This window comes from Mixophyes fleayi, chromosome 4 (assembly GCF_038048845.1).
Source record: "Mixophyes fleayi isolate aMixFle1 chromosome 4, aMixFle1.hap1, whole genome shotgun sequence".
Taxonomy (NCBI): Eukaryota; Metazoa; Chordata; class Amphibia; order Anura; family Limnodynastidae; genus Mixophyes; species Mixophyes fleayi.
The window spans coordinates 38,206,196-38,225,419 of record NC_134405.1 but is presented as its reverse complement, the minus strand read 5'-3'; the positions used below and the strand labels follow the sequence as shown (position 1 = coordinate 38,225,419).

Below are 19,224 nucleotides of genomic sequence, written 5' to 3'. Positions count from 1 at the left end.
TGCCAAAACACAGCGCCCCTGTTGAGTTGGTTTTCAAACACTTTCTAATCATCACGATCAACGATGGAACTTGTTTTCAGCTGATGGTTGCGAGAGATGAAGATTGCGGATCTGAAGGTAAATCGTGTAGGTGTGCACGCATGAATCGGCACGCTCATCGGGACATTCGATTGTTGGTGAAATCATGACAGAAATTGCAGCTGCAGTACGATTGCACAGGTGTGTACCCAGCTTCAAAGCTACGTTTTAAGAAAAAAAAAAAGCACAGAAGTTGGGCATAGTTCCTACCATACCCACGTCTGAACATAACTTTTGATTAAAATTGTAAATCATAACTATATAAATATTGAAAATGTATTTACAATGCATTTATATAGGTGTTGTAGCATAGACTTGTGGTACGCATACATATAACTTTTAAATCAAATACTTAGCAGTGTCAATCACTATCAGTCAGCATTTACATTCGCCCTGGAGTGGTCACAAATGATACGACTGAACAACATATGTACTTACAGAAACCTAGGACTTGAATTGGCCCGCTGTGTCTGAATGGCCTTACAGTATATGCACTCCATGCCTTCTCTTTATCACGGTGGAGGAAGTGGTGACGTCTGAACGTTAATCGGACCCTAAATGTCTATGCAATTGTGTAGAAAATACTGTTCTAAGTAAACGCCCTGTTAACTATTTTTTTTTTTTTTTGCATAGGCCAATGTAACATAACTGCTGTAATGAACTCTCTTTAATATGAGTGTAACGGAACCCAGTATTTTGCCAATATTCATAGTAGATTGTAAGTTGCCATTTGTTGTATTTATGGTTCCAGCAGTCAAAATTTGTGTGGTGGTCAGATGTACCCCTCCATGACTTAGATACCCCTAGCCACAGTGCCCCGTGTTTGTTGCACCTGAATTTAAACATTGACTTTGTTTGATCCAAGCCGTGTGTGTGTGGTAAAGTGCCTCTAGTATCTTGTTCCCCAACACCCTCCAGTAAAGGCCAAGGACACACTACAGGTTTTCAGCTAATTATTGTGCCTGTCAACACAATAAACGACCGTTCAGACCGATATTGCATTAGTGTGTACAGTCCAACGATGAACAATTATCATTCCAAAGAACATGGTATCATTTGATTTTTTTTTTTAACCTCAATTAAAAACCTTGGTTAACAATGTCGTTCCAATTCTGCAGTATGTGTGCACTCAGGACCGGCAGTATCCATAGATCTCTATGGAGTGTGCAGTGTCACCATCTTTTCAGCCGATGGTTATGACAGATAAAGAACACAGATCTGACGGTAAATCTTGTAAAACGTGTATAGTGTCTACATGTGAATCGGCATGCTGATCAGGGCTTTGTCATTGGTAAAATCGTTAAAGATATCGCAACGGGAGAAATTTCTGTAGTGTGTACCCAGCATCCTTGCCGTCACCCAATCTTATTTCTGTAACGAGTCACGGAAGGATAGTCATCCAGCCACACTTCTCTCACAGAGGGTAAAATAAATGTTAGTGGAGATTTATGTATTCCCTCATTCTTTCTCTAGTCTACAAGCTTTTAAGCATTCTCTGAAAACCCACCTCTTCAGACAAGCTTATAATATTCCTCAACCACCATCTTAACCTCACTACACTACCCTATTACCACCTGTTATACAACTACCCCTTGACCAACATTGTTGTGTGACAGGATCATTAAGCTTATGAGTCACTTTTACCTTTGCAGTCTGGCTGGGCCGACTGCAAATGTAGACTTAACTTCATGTGTCAAACTCCCATTGTCCCATAGATTGTAAGCTTGCGAGCAGGGCCTTCTCACCTCTTTGTCTGTTTTACCCAGTTTGTTTATTAGTTTACTATGTTTGTCCCCAATTGTAAAGCGCTACGGAATAGGTTGGCGCTATATAAATAAATGATGTGGTGATAATGCATTTTATCCAATAATCAGGATTAGATTAAACTACTGTGTAAACATATGAGGTTAAATAATTCCACCAATGATCCATCCCCAATTTACAACAAATATAAGCTGGAGTCTTTTACATACAAGCCTCCAGCAACCTTTTGGTGCAGATAACACACTTGTATTTACCGAACGTAATCACAGAGACATGCCCGGAGGTAATATGTATACAGTTGTTCCCACATACTTTCTGTACCCATTGTAACTGATTAAGCCAGGGGCGGACAATATCATGTAGATTTAATCAAACAAAAGGAGAAATGACGATGTGCATCCATTTAAATGGCTATAGGTGTGCATGGGATACCGGACTCCAGGGATTGAACTAGGCCTGCCTTTCTGTTCATATAATATTTCACTGCTCAAAGAAAAAAAAAAAACCCTAACAAACTCCCTGGTTCACACAAAGACTCATAATGTTACCAGCAAGCGAAGGACGTGGATGCGTTTTCTAAGTAAATGAAATACTTTCCATTTAATTGCAGAAATGTATAATTACAATAGGCAGAGCCCCTTCAAATGTCTATCACAAATCAATAAAATACAATATATCTTTAAAATGTATTTTTTTTTCTTCTTCATTCAAATCAAGAGTAACAGAGCCATCAATAAATATAAGTGAGTGATAAATTAATACTTTTTTTTTTTTTTTTTTCTTCCTTTTAAATTCAGAACAGCTCCCTCCCAGGAAGCTGCCATTATATGTTAAGATTTAAACCTTCATATAAGAAGCATAGAGTGCTCAGAGGAGGAGAGGGGAGAATATATAGGGAGTAGCGCCCCCTGGTGTAAGAAAAGGGAACAGGAAAAAGAGACAGAGTGCAGTGCTACACAGATATATCAAGGTGGGCAGCTTGTATCTTCCTGAGTTAGGTTTTCAGCATACAATTTATTACATTTATGTGATTTGGGGATAAGCAGGAGGGGTGTGAGGTATTAAGCAACCCCCTCCTACATCATCATACAACTATACACTATAGTGCTAGAGACTGAAGCCCTCAGAACTGCCCCAACACTGAATTAACCACTGTGCTTGGGTGTAAGTTATACGTACACATACAGCAATATACACCATTGATACCTAGAGAACTGGCCACCATAAACACCTTCATAGCCATTTTGGTCACGCGTTTCGTGGGCTTTAAAAGGAGCCCAATTATAATTCTAAAAGGGCCACTTGGTCTCAAATACAAACGGATCCGATACGTATGACATTTACAGGTACAGAGGTCAAGTTGCATCTTCCACCTACACACAATAGTGAGCCATTTTGTCACGTTGCAGAAACAAAATGGCTGCATCCAGCGAGTGTAGATGACATCACAGCATTACATACAATATATAGTATCGTATCTAGCTTCTAACAACCCTTCGCCTACACCCAATGGGGGCAGCCATTTTGTAAGCTGTGTGACCAATATTCAGCCCATCCATTATGTATGAACCATTGCCCGCACGGAGGTGATACAAAATGGCCGTCTCCCCCTGGGTGTAAGTAACAGGTCACCTTTAACCTTCAAATGACCAGAACTTAGTCCCTGTACTACTCTCTGCAACCTTTTCTTTCATATACATACGTGAAACAAATGCATGCTGGGATAATATGGTTTCAGGACTGTTAAAGCTTTGCTACAATAGACAACGACTGCTGCTATTCTGGTTATTGCGTTTGTTTGATTTTTTTGAGGGTGGGATTTCACATTTAACACCCAATAACAAGGGGGTGCACAATCAGAATACGTTTCAGACTTTTTTTTTTTAACCTTTAAAATTAAAATAAAAATAAAAAAAAAAAAAAAAGTTATATTAATAAGTTAATACAGAGAATCCTTCAGTCATAAATATATAAAATCTGCACCTTGCAGATATTTGCCTCACCTCTCTCATTAATACCACAACCTCCTGCCACTTGCAGTGTAGTCCTTGGAGGTCTTGCATGGTAAATAAATAAGATGCATACAAAAGTGATTATGGACCCATCGATGGTGAAGGTAGGTTAAAAGGGGGAGGGTAATAAATAAGTTAATAGTAATAAAAAACAAAAACACAATTTCACGCGACATTCTGCCACGATTCTCCAGAAATGAAAGTTTCCTTCACTACATCATTCTTCCACCAGCCGGAAGAAACGGTCGCTATTGAGCTTGGAGGGGCGCATGGCCCTCCCCTCTCCATATTGGTCTGGGCCCCCAGATAAGGGAAAATAAAAATCAAGTCTTTTTTGGAGGAGAAACCCCCTATATTCACTTATTTCAGCCAAACCGTTCTCTCACCAAGAGCATCAATTTCTTTTTGCCTTTGTAAGTCTGTTTCAGATTATCCAGGAATTGGGCAAACTGGCGATGCCCATCTGGAGACAGCAGGAAAGTGTCTCGAGCCTTCACCAGAAACTCTATGAACTCCCCGTAATGGCGTGGACTGATGTGAGTGAGGCGGGAGTGGGTGGTGCTGATGTACGCGCCGACCGCGGCTTCCAGAAGCAGGCACAGCGGCGGTTTGTCCGGCCTCGGGCCGCCTGCTCCTCTCCCTCTCACGGCGTGAGCGGCAGAGAGGGTCTGTGCTAGGCCGGGCGGTGCCAGGCTACAACGCCGCAGTATATCAGACAGGACTGGGGCACACTGTACACTTTTAATAACCAAGGGGACCACGGAGCTGAGTTCCCCTTTACCCAAGGAGTGGGCCAGAGAACAAGCCCACAGGACATCACTGACTGCTGGGTGGGAGTCCTGACTAAAACCAATGTTCAGGTTAGACAGGGCTAAGGTGGCCAAGGTAAAAGCCCTCAGAGGCAGACCACGGTGCTCCATGTAGCGGGCGACTGTGAAGAGGTGGGAGTGGGCACCAGGGCCAGAGCTGGCGCTGTCCAAGACAATCTGGTAGGCGGCCTCAAAAGACGTGTGGTCCTTCTCACACAGAGTTAGGGCCGGCAGGGCACAGCTCTGAGGGTCCTTCATCGCGCACTGAAGGGCCAGAGCCCGCGCACAGGAACACAGCTCCTCTCGCTGCCTGGGATCCGGGCTGAATCGCAGAAGGGTGGCGGGGGATGTGCAGGACACAGCGACGATGCTGGTGGCTTCGATGGGGGTGAAGAGGGTGTACCAGCTCTGCATGATGCTGATCAAAGCCTGTGCCCCTGGGGAGGACGGTGGGAGAAAAGGAGAAGTTTAACGATGACGTCCTTGTCACAACAGAGGATACCACAGCAAATACAGAGGTACCACTTACCAATTTCTGTGGCACAGGAGACCAGCCAACGCACCATCTCTCTCCGTCGCCATGTCAGAGTGGTCAGGGTCATTCTCATCACCTGGAGGGGGTGCCAGGAATAATTAAGCTACATTTCCCAGACTCCTTCAGCTCCTGTCCGCTATCTAAACCTATCCTATATCGCCAATTTACACCAAACAAACATACGTTTCAGGGGCACAACTACAAATCTCAGCATGCCCCATCAGTCAGGGACCGGCCAGGCGTGATGAGAGTCACAGGCTACCCACCCTTGCCCCACGGCAATGATGTAAGAGTTACGAACCTGTTACTTCTTGTACCGAAGTCCAAGGATTCCACTCTGATTTTTATACATTAAATAATTTTTGCAGTAAGCATACAACAGTTACACGATTTGGACAACCGGAAAAAAGATTCTCTACACATGATTCCTCATCCTCTTAATCTAGATGTATTTCCCACTTTGTACTTAACCCGAAATATCCCCCAGATGTTTTCTACATCTCCCCATTAAGGTATAATCTTGTCTAACCTGTTCTGCCAATAACAATATACTTCAGAGTAAGTATATAAGGTTCTTACTACATTAACCAGCATTTCTAGAGGCTGTGGTGCCATATACAGGTCTAACGCTTAGAACAACGTCACAAGCCAGCAGCTGTCCCCGAATTTGAAGAGTTTACCTGTAATCCCAACTCCAGAGAGATATTTAACAGAGTGGAATCGGGGGCAGCGTTGGGGGGAGTGGCGGTTTTGCAGGCATCCTGAGCCAGTTTGAAGAGCAGGGCTGGCGAGTGGATGTGTTGCTGTATGGAAGCCAGGACTGTGTGAAGCCACTTGGGGTCTCCTGCGAGAGGAACGGGATGAAAATTAGAAGCAGCACAAAAACCACAAAGTAAAAACAGCCCCTGGTGGCCACTAGGGGCAGTGCACCAATGTCTGTTTTATTTGACTGCAGAGGAACAAGTCTAGCAGTACACATGCAGATTACTAAATGCAAAGAGGCAGGGAAAACGGGGTTCTACGTCCAGAACTGAACCACAGGCTTACTGAGCTTTTACAGGAAATAGGAACATTAATATCAGGTAAATATTCTTTTACACCTGAAATACATTTAAGTGATTAATAAATGCTACCCTCTTAGTTACTTTTCTGTCATTACATAGCTCTATAGGGAGTGTCCATTGGTTTTAGAAGGGGTCTAAACTAATTAGATACTTTGGGAAATAAAAAAAATTCAAATGTTGGCTTGTAAGACCTATGTACAGTCATGGCCAAAAGTTATGAGAATGACACAAGTATTGGTTTTCACAAAGTTTGCTGCTTCAGTGTTTTTAGGCCTTTTTGTCAGATGTTGCTATGGTATACTGAAGTAACATTACAAGCATTTCATAAGTGTCAAAGGCCCTTATTGACAATTACATTAAGTTTATGCAAAGAGTCAGTATTTGCAGTGTTGACCTCTGCAATTCACCCTGGCATGCTGTCAATCAACTTCTGGGCCACATACTGACTGATGGCCGCCCATTCTTGTCTAATCAATGCATGGAGTTTGTCAGAATTTGTGGGTTTTTGTTTGTCCACCCGCCTCTTGAGGACGGAACACAAGTTCTCAATGGGATTAAGGTCTGGGGAGTTTCCTGGCCATGGACCCAAAATTTTGATGTTTTGACCCATGAGCCACTTCGTTATCACTTTTGCCTTATGGCAAGGTGCTCCATCATGATGGAGAAGCATTGTTCGTCAACTGTTCTTGTATGATGGGGAGAAGTTGCTCTTGGAAGATATTTTGGTACCATTCTTTTTTTCATGGCTGTGTTCCTAGGCAAAATTGTGAGTGAGCCCACTCCCTTGGCTGAGAAACAACCCCATACATGAATGGTCTCAGGATGCTTTACTGTTGGCATGACACAGGACTGATGGTAGCGCTCACCTTTCCTTCTCCAGAGAGGCGTTTTTCCAGAGCCCCAAAGAATTTGAAGGGGATTCATCAGGGAAAATTACTTTACCTCAGTCCTCAGCGGTCCAATCCCTGTACCTTTTGCAGAATATCAGTCTGTCCCTGATGTTTTTCCTGGAGAAGTGGCTTCTTTGCTGGCCTTCTTGACACCAGGCCATCCTTTAAAAGACTTTGCCTCACTATGAGGCAGATACACTCACACCTGCCTGCTGCCATTCCTGAGCAAACTCTGCACTGGTGGTGCCCCGATCCCGCAACTGAATCATCTTTAGGAGACGGTCCTGGCACTTGCTGGTTGTTCTTGGGCGCCCTGAAGCCTTCTTCACAACTATTGAACCTCTCTCCTTGAAGATACGATAAATGGTTGATTTAGGTGCAATCTTACTAGCAGCATTATCGTTGCCTGTGAAGCCCTTTTTGAGCAAAGCAATGATGACTGCACGTGTTTCCTTGCAGATAACCATGGTTAACAGAGGAAGAACAATGATTTCAAGCACCACCCTCCTTTTAAAGCTTCCAGTCTGTTATTCTAACTCAATCAGCATGACAGAGTGATCTCCAGGCTTGCCCTCGTTAACACTCTCACCGGTGTTTACGAGAGAATCAGTGACCTGATGTCAGCTGGTCCTTTTGTGGCAGAGCTGAAATGCAGTGGAAATGTTTTTGGGATAAAGTTCACTGTCATGGCAAAGAGGGACTTTGAAATTAATTGCAATTCATCTGATCACTCTTCATGACATTCTGGAGTATATGCAAATTGCCATCATAAAAACTGAGGCAGACGACTTTGTGAAAAATAATATTTGTGTCATTCTCAAAACGTTTGGTCATGACTGCACCGTAACTGGATAGAGATAAACCACTAAGCATGATGAGATATGGGCTTCCGTTCGCGCGGACACACTCCGGCGGTCAGTGCAGGTAAACACCAAGTATCGCGAGAGACATCCAAGTCATTAACCACAGTGTTCAATAAGATAACAGTCACCAATACGGATGGGAACATCAACGTGACATCAGTATTAGGGGAGAGAAGCCCCCAACCATGAACAATTACTTCTTGAACCATACAGTACAATAAGGGCTAGGGATCATACCTTTGGCTGTAGTCAACATGGCCGATGCAAGCTCACACTGCCGAGTCTCCAAGTGTCCAAGGATAAACCAGCGAGGAAATCGGCTGGTCAGCATGGAGTCCAACGGCATGATGTCCGAGCCGTGGGGAGGTACGACGGACTCAAGAACGGGGAGTCTGGAATATAGGGGGAAGAGAGAGCACCAGAGTTAAGGTAAAAGAAACCCCAGAAGAATACAATGGTTTACACCCAATGTCTCTACTACAAGTGTGTACTTACCTCATGGCTCGGAGGGCAATACGGTAGGCAAGGTCGGAGTCATGTGGAAGTAACGCAGTAAACAGGAAACGTGCAAACGTATGCATGGGAACGCTCTCTCGATAGATCACTTCTCCGAAGCCGCTGAATGGACCACCTTGGAGAAATACGTGGAACTTTAGTCGTCTGTAAATACATACAATTCCCACACACAGCTAAAAAAAAATGGACTTGTCCATTATTGACATGGCCAACGCCCACCATAGGCACTACAGCTCGTTTTATGAGCACTTACCTTCTAACAGTAATGTTGCTTGTTTCCTTAGCACTTGTACAAGCCTCTCCCCCATGTCCAAAGTTCCCAGAAGGCCAATGATTTGCTCTTCACTACGCACTAGCTTATCCTGGGCATAGAGCCCTTCTGGCATCGCCCGTTGCTGCCCCAGCCCCATAAGGGCTACTTCTAGTGCCAAGCACAGAAGAGACTCCCCAGATGGAGATCCACCAGGTACCGGGATGTGTTGATACATCACCTTCCTCTGCTCCCCACCGAGCTCTGAAAGGAGGAAACTGTGTCAGAATACCCCAAGTTGTGATATTGGACTGGAATTAAAAACCATCCTCTCATCTATCATCAATTTATATAGCTCCAGCAAATTCTGTAGCGCATTACAATTGGTAACAAACATTAATAAGACAATACTGGGTAATACATGCAGACAGAGAGGTAAGATGGCCCTGCTCGCAAGCTTACAATCTATGGGACAATGGGAGTTTGAAACACAAGGGCATGTGAAACATCATATTGCACAATGGGCCAGCTAGAATGCAAAGGTAAAAGTATTGAGTGGGCTGTGTGTGTAGCAATGTTGGTCAGAAGGTTGTTGTCTTGTGTTAGCTATGTAGAGGGTGGTAATAGGGTAACCTATGGGAGATTAAGATGGTAGTTGAGGAATACTATAAGCTTGTCTGAAGAGGTGGGTTTTCAGGGAACGCTTAAAAGGTTTGAAGACTAGAGGAAAGTCTTACTGTGCGAGGGAGGGAATTCCACAAAGTGGGTGCAGCCCGGAAAAAGTCCTGTAACCGAGAATGGGAGGATGTGATGAGTGGAAGAGAGACGTAGATCTTGTGCAGAACAGAGGTGTCAAGTCGGGAGATATTTTGAGACAAGTGAGGAAATGTATGTCGGTGCAATTTTGTTGACGGCCTTGTATGTTAGTAGAAGAATTTTATATTGGATTCATTGGAAAACAGGCAACCAATGTAGAGACTGACAGAGTGGCTCAGCAGAGGAAGAACAGTTTGCAAGGAAAATCAATCTAGCCGCTGGGTGCAAAATAGATTGTAGGGGTTCAAGTGTGATTTTGGGAAGACCAGTAAGGAAGGAATTACAATAGTCGATGCGAGAGAGGATAAATGCATGAATTAAGGTTTTTGCAGTGTCTTGTGTGAGATGTGTGTGTATTCTGGAAATGTTCTATGGTCATGTTATGCTATAATCTCATCCATACTCTGACTAATGACTGGCCAAAAGCCCAAAAAACAAATCCATGAGAACTTCCTAATTCGTTATACCTGGGTAAGGAGCTGGTCCTTCATCCTCCGGCAGACTGGCCTCCAAGAACGTCTTACAGAGACAACCAATGGGATCTAGCGGGTGCCCAATCCACCCCTCCAGGTTAGTAAGGGTCGTACTACCCTTAATCTGTAGCTCTGCCAGGAGAAAGAGTTAGATAGAAGTTGACATGAAACCTCTTAATACTTTTCAAATTCAAAATTGCCAATTCTCCCAAGAAATTCACTGCTCACCGCTCTGCAACATCTCAACCCTTCTCACCTTTCCTCTGCTGCTTCAATCCCTCCATCTGGTGCTGGCGTTGTAGCCTCATGGTGTTCACCACAGAGACAGCGAGTCTCAAGGCCTGGAGCGGGTACCCGTGGGACCTCAGAGCGTCAACGCGAGCACAAGCCACAGGAAAATGGTCCCCTAGCCAGAGCGGACGGCCTTGTGGGTCGTAGGAGAGCTTGTCCGTGTTGCTCTTCACCCCCCCACCTGGGGCACAGGTCTCCCCGTTCAATACCCGTTGTAAGTGGGCGTCATTCCAACGTAGCTCTCCTGCCTTGAGAGCCCTGGAAAACACCGTCTGACGAGGTGCAGGTGCTATACGGAAAAAACAAAGAAACAATACATTAGATTTATTATCCAAGGTTACAGACTTAACCCGACAGAGGCCAACTACCGTAATTCTGTTCCTTTTGTGTCAGTTTCTCTTATGAACATACTCCTTAAAACCCACGACTCAATTTATAATTCCAGTATTTCTCATTTATAATGAACCCACCATGCCAGGTTAGGGTCAGTCTGTGACCTGATGGCCCAAATTGAAAGAGTCACCACAACTTAAGACCTGGGGGTAAATGTATCAAGCTGAGTTTTTCGGCGAGTTTGAAAAGTGAAGATGCTGCCTATAGCAACCAATCAGATGCAAGGTATCATTTTCTACAATGTACTAAATAAATGATAGCTAGAATCTGATTGGTTTTCTGAAAAACTCTCAGCTTGATACATTTTCTTTATAGACTGCACCCTAATTAGCCGTTGTGCCTGTGCCGGCAGCATCATTGCACCACTTCTCCACTCTCTCGTTACAATAACCAAACTAGCACATTAACATCATCACTACAGTGGCACAAGGAGGCAGAGGAGGGGTGTGGTTTGGGCATGGCAACACTAGGCTTCACTCTGCTGAGCAGCATTGGGCGTTATACTTTATTAAGGGTCTCCGAAAGTACAGAAGAAGGGTGTCTCATTCCAAACATAAACTAGGATCTCTCTCATCTCCTTACACAATCCTACCTTGGCCTCCACTAGAGGTTTGAGGCAGAGTCTGTGCCCCCGGCCCATCCAGAGTATAATTCCCCTCTTCTAGAGGACAGATGTCCATCGCGTTCCACCTCCGCAGTAGTTCCAGCCAGGACTCCCTTTCCTCTGGACGACAGTGAGGACTGAGCACCACACACACCCACAGGGCACCTGCCACAGAAACATAAAGATCAAATAAGGAAATCCATTAGAGGTCTACCCTAGATCCAGAACATCTCCAAGCAACTCCTACAGTTATACTTATTCAGTTTATTACGAATGAAAATCCTGAGGACACCACTCTGCTTAACACCTGATCCGTCTCACCTAATTCATCCCACAGCTGGCGACATTTATCCGTCATGCCAGCTCCCTGTTGCCTCCACAGAGCCAGCCGCGGGTCCTCCAGAAACTGCTCCGTCATCAAGATCAGCATCCGAGCACCGTTTGAGTCCCGCATTCTTAGCATCTCCCGCACCTACAGAGAAAATGGCAAAAAAGGTAAAATACAAGAGGTGGAATTCTGCCAAAAAGGACAGGGGTAATACTAGAGCTGGTAACTAACAAATTTTGTAAATAAAAATCTATGCAGTAATAGCAGAGGTCATAATCTGCCTTGGTCAGGGGATGGAGAACTACAGTCGTGTATTGATCGATATGGTCACAGAGGCTCAGTGGAAGCTCATTCCTGGGTCTTGAACCTGCGTCTGGGCCCTTTACAAAGTATTATAGCAACTCACCTTGCTAAACATGGACTGTAGCTGCTTGCTGGCGCCATAGTAGCCTCCATTAGACAAGAGCTGCTTCACTTGCTCCTGTATCTGCTCCTCATCTAAATGCCAACAATTGTCGTCCTCTCTCCCAGCGCCCGCGGTGGGATCTGGCGCTCCTGGAGACCAAAGAAATATTTGTGTTGACAAAAGCAAGATACAATCTTAATCATAGGATAAAAGTCCCCAAAGCTATTCAAACGCATAGGTTATTATATCTTGTACCACTGTCTACTGTACTTTTTTTTTACCATTTGTTATATACTCTTTATCCCAGTCCTGGCCAACTTGTGGCTCTCCAGGTGCTGTGAAACTACAAGCCCCAACATGCTTTGTCAGTAGATAGCCAGGTGATTGCTGGCAGAGCATGCTGGGACATGTAGTTTCAAAAACACCTGTAGAGCCACAGTTTGGCCAAGCCTGCTTTAGCCACTACAGCCCTTTAAATGAACAGGCTCCCATAACTTGTGCGACACTATATTGCTCGGATAACCTATGTGGTCCTTTATCCGCTAAACCCTACTAGCAATATTGGTATAAGAGTATTGGGTAGCTCACTATACTGCGTGTGTGATACCATATTTATAAATGTATTTATTACCTGGTATGCAGCACTCTGCAGAGCAGTAATATATGACACAAGGTGAAAAATATCAGCGCCCCTTCCCACTTATAGCGCAATTAAGATTATGGAAAACAATTTTAGAGAATATGGGCAGCATGGTGGATTAGTGATTAGCACTTCTGCCTCACAGCACTGGGGTCATGAGTTTGATTCCCGACCGTGACCATATCTGTGTGGAGTTTGTATGTTCTGCTCGTGTTTGCGTGGGTTTCCTCCGGGTGCTCTGGTTTCCTCCCACACTCCAAAGCAGCTAACAAAATTGACCCTAGTCTGTGTGTGTGTGTGTGTGTGTGTGTGTGTGTGTATATTAGGGAATTTAGACTGGAAGCCCCAATGTGGCAGGGACTGATGTGAATGAGTTCTCTGTACTGCGCTGTGGAATCAGTGGCGCTATATAAATAGCTGCTGGCAAATATCTTCCTAACATACCATACGCAACCCCTTGCTTCAATCTTACCATGTACCCTGTTAATCTCGGACCCCAACTGCAGGATCTCGTCTGCCAGTCTCTGGGCCGTTGGCAGGACTTCTGTGTGGTGCTCGCTGATCAGGTACTGCACAAACTTCTGCAGCTGGTCCCTGTTCATCTGGGAGAGAGTCTCCGAGATGGGCAGCCGCAGCTCCACCCCTCGTGCCCGCCGGATTCGGTGCAGGGACAAAGCCACCACGTGGGCACAGTAGAAAATGTCTCTGTTCTCGCAACCGCAGCTGACGGACGTGATTTTACAACGGTCAAAACTGATGGATACTTGGTAGGTCCTTTCTGGTTCACCCGACTCGGTGACAGAGCCACTGAGGTGAAATCCTGAAGGGAACAGGAGAAAATTAGGGTTAAGAGAGAGAGGGGGTGAGGACGTTCTCAGCAAAACAGGGAGGAAACTACATCTGTACATGTGTGTTCGGGAGAATGCAGCTCTACATAACACTGCTACATACATGAAATCTTCTCATGGGTCAGGATCTCCATATAGACAGACCCCTAATACAGAAGAGCCACCAGGCCCGGATTAGTGATACTTTACGAACATATAGGAACCAGTGTCCTCTGAGCAGTGGAGTCCGCCCAGCATAAAGGATTCTCTGCCTCCAATCTGTTCAGCCGCCCCCCCCCCGCTAACCCAATCCTACCCATGCACATAAAAAGGGGAGGGGTCAGACAACAGGGCTCCTACACACAACTCACCCATGCCGTTAACTCACAATATTCATTATTTGAGCTCTAGCAGTAATTAAGCCACTGTAAACATCTAGTATAATAAATAAATAAATCAAATTAATTATCTTGCAATTTAAAGTGTCAGCTGCCATAGGCAAAACAAATACATCTATATTAAGGTTCTGTATATACACCATCACATTCTCTCAAAGGGGATACAATGCCATTATTCACGGTTTTGTAGAATATTCCCACACTTATCACTTGCATCTTAAGCTTCATAAAATCCAATTATTTTCAGCCACCAAGGCACAGAAAATTCATACTCCGTAGTTTTAAATCTTTTGAGGAGTAGGGGGGATACCAAAGTGGAACACTAAGGGGTATATTTACTAAACTGCAGGTTTGAAAAAAGCGGAGACATTGCCTATAGCAACCAATCGGATTCTAGCTGTCATTTTGTAGAATGTACTAAATAAATAACTAGAATCTGATTGGTTGCTATAGGCAACATCTCTACTTTTTCAAACCTGCAGTTTAGTAAATATACCCCAAAGCGTTCTAGAGGTTTAGGAGTCTGAACTGAAAGAAGAGACAAAAATATATATATTTTTTTGTCAGTTACTATGGACATTTTCATTATTATAGGTATTAATCTGAAAGACACAAAAAGCTCCCCCATAAAGACTCAATAAACACAAGCCTACACAGAATGATAATAGACACAAATGTACAGCCCACCATAGTATGCAATGCACATATACATTACAGGGTAACATAACCCATGCGGTGATCTGTTCAGACAGCCCTGAATAAGACCATTCATGACCAGCAGTCTGTCTCAGGTCTCCATGGCCAGGACATGTGTGGGATCCGTGACGCGTGATGGCTGGGTATCAGACTTGCATTGTCTTTGTCACGCGCCTGGGGCCCTTCTCTGTCAATGACACTTTTATCTACTGTGTACAAAATACAATCACACAGAGGGAGAGGGTCCCCTGGGGGATCCACATAGAGAAAAACATTTATAAAAAAAACAAAAAACGACATGAGCTATTCCAGTCTGATATCCTTATAAAAGAAGGGAATTAACCAAAACAAAAAACAGGAGGAGGGGTGACTAAAGGCGTTTATAGACCACTGCCCATGAAAATCAATCACTAAACTAAAGAATGTGTTTACGCATAGAATTAGAATATTAAAACAAGACTAAACATTCTAAAGTTATCACAGTAACAATCAGCTGAGCCCTTAGCGGGACAGAGAGGAGCGAGGGAACAGAAGATGGCTGTGCACACACAACTTTATTAGGGAAATGTCACATCTGTAAAATGTACATTTCACCATTAGGATCACCCTGAGCAGATTGCATTAACCAATGGCCGGACCACCAACTCAATACACAGATCCCCTCTGCTGCACGCAGATACTGCTTGGGTTGATACGCAGCCTTGGCACACATGTACGGGCATGCTGGGAAGTGCCCATTCTGTAACGCAGAGTAACAAGCCTGGACAAGACACCGCTCTCAGGCCACTGACTCAGACAAAAGCAAAAACATCTCGAGGTGATGTGAGGAGTGTCACCAACTGTCACCTGTAATACAGGTCCCCGCTTGCAGCCTCAGGTGTGGATGCCATTCCCTTCTCCTACACCCCCCCCCCCTTCCCCCTCAGCATCCATGAGGTCACCCAACCACAGCCAGGAACCCTGAAGCACAAACCCCATCCACGGTCCTATGCATCAACCTATGCTAGCTAATACTAAGTGTGGCCATAGAGCACACATGTAGCACCTGCTACATAAAAGGATGTTTGCATTCAAAATAATTCTGCTAAACCTGATTTGCAAGCATGTGTCCCCGTCCCCCCCCTCCCTCCCAAGAAGTGAATGCAATCTAAAGTCTACACAATAACGGCAGTCTGTGCTCATTGTACAGAGCATAAAAGCAATGTACCACAATACTCGGCACTGCCATGGGGTGCAGAATGTACACGATCAGGAAAGGAGCGGAGTCTGTGTGTGTACAGCGGACGATATATCAGCACTCACCAACTTGTAATACCCTCCGAACGGCTCCAGACTGCAACAGCTGCAGTCCTCGATTAAAGGGGACCCTAGAGTCTCGTTCCCCCTCCGGCGGGTGATACCCGAGGGATGAATACATGCAGATCTCCTTCTCACTGCGCGGGAAAGACCAGAATACTATGCGCTTTTGAACTGGTTCTGGGACCCTGGAAAACCGTTCTTCCACCTGCAAGAGAGAGACAGAGCTATATGTAAATATAAAGGACCATTGCACCATATAATGACTAGTTACAGAGCTCCTTTTAATCGGTATAAAATAATCACGTGGATCTGTGATGATAATTTGAGCACTACTGGGACTCTACCATTGGTGTCTGGGGTCCACGCTAATAACGTAACATTCACTGCGTGAAGATCAGCACTACCTACATTTAGGACACTGGTTTCTTTTAAACGTGACAAGCAATAAAACACTAAATAGGCAAAGTACACCCCCCACCTCCCCCCCTGCTCAAGTGCCGTATCCAGTGCAGGGCTGCCCTGAACCACAAGAACTTTCAATATTTAGGAACTTTTAGTACCACGGGATACTTTATAACCCACCGGCTGTTTGCTTTACTCACCCCATAATATAATATTGTTCTAAACTAACTCATATGAATCAGACGTTGAGACTTGCTACATCAGGTACCCAACAAGACGATTGTCATGTCTTTAAAGTGTACCTGTCACCCACACAGTGTAGGCAGACATTTTGTAGGCTGAACCAAAGTTCAGAAAGCCGCAGATTATTCATTCACTAGGAGTCGTTGTCATCACTAGTCCAGGGAGCGCCAGAGTCATCTGTTCTTATTAGGCTGTATTATAAACCTGTACAGCCACCAAATTTTTCACACCTCAGTCATCATAAAAGATTAGCTGAATTCATTTCAACACCACAGCCTGCGTAGTATCGGCACTAGGTTATTCTCAAACCTAACACCTGTATTAAACATAATCTGGGACGCTGAACTTCATAATTACCAATATGTCAGAAATCCCCTGAGGTGGGCCTTCAGGTTTATATCACGGTGTCATTAGAAGTGACAGGTGACAGAGGCACACCCACGAGCTGATGGCATGCGGTGTGTGTGGCATGTAGTGGGGAGAGTCGGCACAGGGTGTAGAGCATGAGGAAGTGATGATGTCACAGTGATACTATGATGCACTGAGTGAGAATACGTCTAAATACGTCCCCTTGTGATAAACTGTGTGTACTGTACAGAGATCAGTGCTCTCGTCTGGAAGTTGTCAGAAAACATATATTGTGTGTATTCAAGAAATGAGGATACAGCATACACAATATTACAGCACTAATAAATATATATATATATATATATATATATATATATATATATATTTTTTTTTAGTTTAATATCCAATGACAATATTGTATGTGTCTATGTATGTGTATATATATATATATATATATATATATATATATATATATATATATATATACACACACATATATACACACATATATATATATATATATATATATATATATATACACACACAATATTGTCATTTGATATTAACTATATATATATATATATATATATATATTATAAATATAGGCATTAAATATATATTGTATATACTTAATATGCAATAATGAATAATATCTATACACATACAAGCTTACTGTATAGTAATATACATTAAATCATTAAGCATGTAGGAAACTGGCAGAAATTAAAATTACCTGCTCGAAGGCCCACGTCTCTGCCACTTTCTTAGCACTCAAATCCAACAGAGAGTCCGGTCTGTACCTCGGGCTGAGGCCAGGGCACCTCCTCTTGGACGCTGGGGGCTCCATGTTCCAATCCGTGTGACAACCTCCCCACCAAGCTCTCAGTCCTCTAGATCCTCTGCTGGGTCCCCCCTCCACGTACCCACTTCCACCAGGCCTACACTCTGTACAATCCCCGGACTTTCCCACGGGGCGCGGCCGGCTTGTAGGTCCCTCGGGCCGGCCTCTCGCTCGCGCCTGCCCCCGCTCCACGGCCCCTTTAAATCCCCTTAACAATGGGGATCGCGATCTTTATCCTCGGAGCTCCGGACACGCCCCATCCCTGGACTCCTGGACAGCCCATTGGACGGCGGCGGCGGTTCATTTGCGTACGTCCCCGCCCCCTCTCCACTGTTTTGTACGAAACAAGGAAGTTAGGGGCTTGTCAATCACAGGGAGCTGTGGCCAATCAGGGAGCGAGCTGCGGCTCTTTACGGGAACGGATGCGCCATATAAGGATATAGTGGGCGGGGCCAAAAGCTAGGAATCAATTCATTCATGTGTTTGCCTGAGGTCAAACAGTCACATGTGTCTGTCTATAGAGAGTACATAGATTGCTGGATACACACCTTGTGTGTATATAAATACACATTACACAATGTATATGTATGCACACTGTACACTGTCTAGAAATTTACACACACACTAATATATATATATATATAATGCAGGTGACCACATTGATTGACAATCTGAATTCCATACAAAGGATCTGATTGAAATGTGTGCATTATAATCTTAAAATAAATGTAATTATCCAACAACATTCCATGTTACACATGCACTGCCATTGTTTTCTGATCTGGCAGAATTTGTGCGATCACCCTCTTTTGATGTGATTAAAAATGATCAGATAGGCGTGTGTGCCCCAACAGTGATTGCACAAAAAAAAAGACAATAATTTGTTTAGTAAAACTGATGCATATGAACATATTAATAGTGTGAAAATGGTCAATTGATTTATGTACAGACAAAAATGGGTGTGTGTGTTTTGCAAGGGCATAGTACAGTTGGCGATGCACTAATTATTATCATTTACATACATACATATATACCTAGCATGGGGATAGCCGTTAGATAAGCTCTGTTGCAGCGACTCATACATTTTTTTTCTTATCATCATCATTTATTTATATAGCGCCACTAATTCCGCAGCACTGTCCAAAGAACTCGTTCACATCAGTCTGTACCCCATTGGGACTTACAGTCTAAACACAGACACACAATTTTTTGATAGCAGCCAATTAACCTGCTAGTATGTTTTTGGAGTGTGGAAGGAAACCGGAGTACCCGGAGGAAACCCACGCAAACACAGGGAGAACATACAAACTCCTCACAGATAAGGCCATGGTCGGGAATTGAACTCATGACTACAGTGCTGTGAGGCAGAAGTGCTAACCACTGAGCCACCGTTCTTTCAACTATAAAACACTAAAAAAAAACAACTTGTGAAGGCAGT

At 44.1% G+C, this 19,224-nt stretch overlaps 1 protein-coding gene across 1 annotated transcript; it reads right to left on the bottom strand.

Moving 5' to 3' along the window:
- Positions 1–2,414: 2,414 nt before the first annotated feature.
- Positions 2,415–18,056, bottom strand: ZSWIM4 (zinc finger SWIM-type containing 4). Its single transcript, XM_075206576.1, has 14 exons — positions 17,679–18,056; positions 15,956–16,157; positions 13,205–13,552; positions 12,093–12,241; positions 11,680–11,830; positions 11,347–11,523; positions 10,327–10,650; positions 10,065–10,202; positions 8,785–9,045; positions 8,511–8,646; positions 8,253–8,407; positions 5,879–6,042; positions 5,193–5,274; positions 2,415–5,100 (listed from the first exon to the last, which is right to left on the bottom strand). Exons 1-14 carry the CDS (start codon positions 17,790–17,792, stop codon positions 4,220–4,222), a joined length of 3,282 nt encoding a protein of 1,093 aa, XP_075062677.1. The 5' UTR covers positions 17,793–18,056; the 3' UTR covers positions 2,415–4,219.
- Positions 18,057–19,224: the final 1,168 nt, after the last annotated feature.

Bases quoted from the DNA above. Each gene is read 5' to 3' on its own strand.
- ZSWIM4 (XM_075206576.1), bottom strand. From the start codon at position 17,792: ATGGAGCCCCCAGCGTCCAAGAGGAGGTGCCCTGGCCTCAGCCCGAGG. The intron at 12,242-13,204 runs GTAAGATTGAAG...TTTGGTCTCCAG, and splicing joins CGAGATTAACAGGGTACATG to GAGCGCCAGATCCCACCGCG. The intron at 5,101-5,192 runs GTAAGTGGTACC...CGTCCTCCCCAG, and splicing joins CTCCTGTGCCACAGAAATTG to GGGCACAGGCTTTGATCAGC.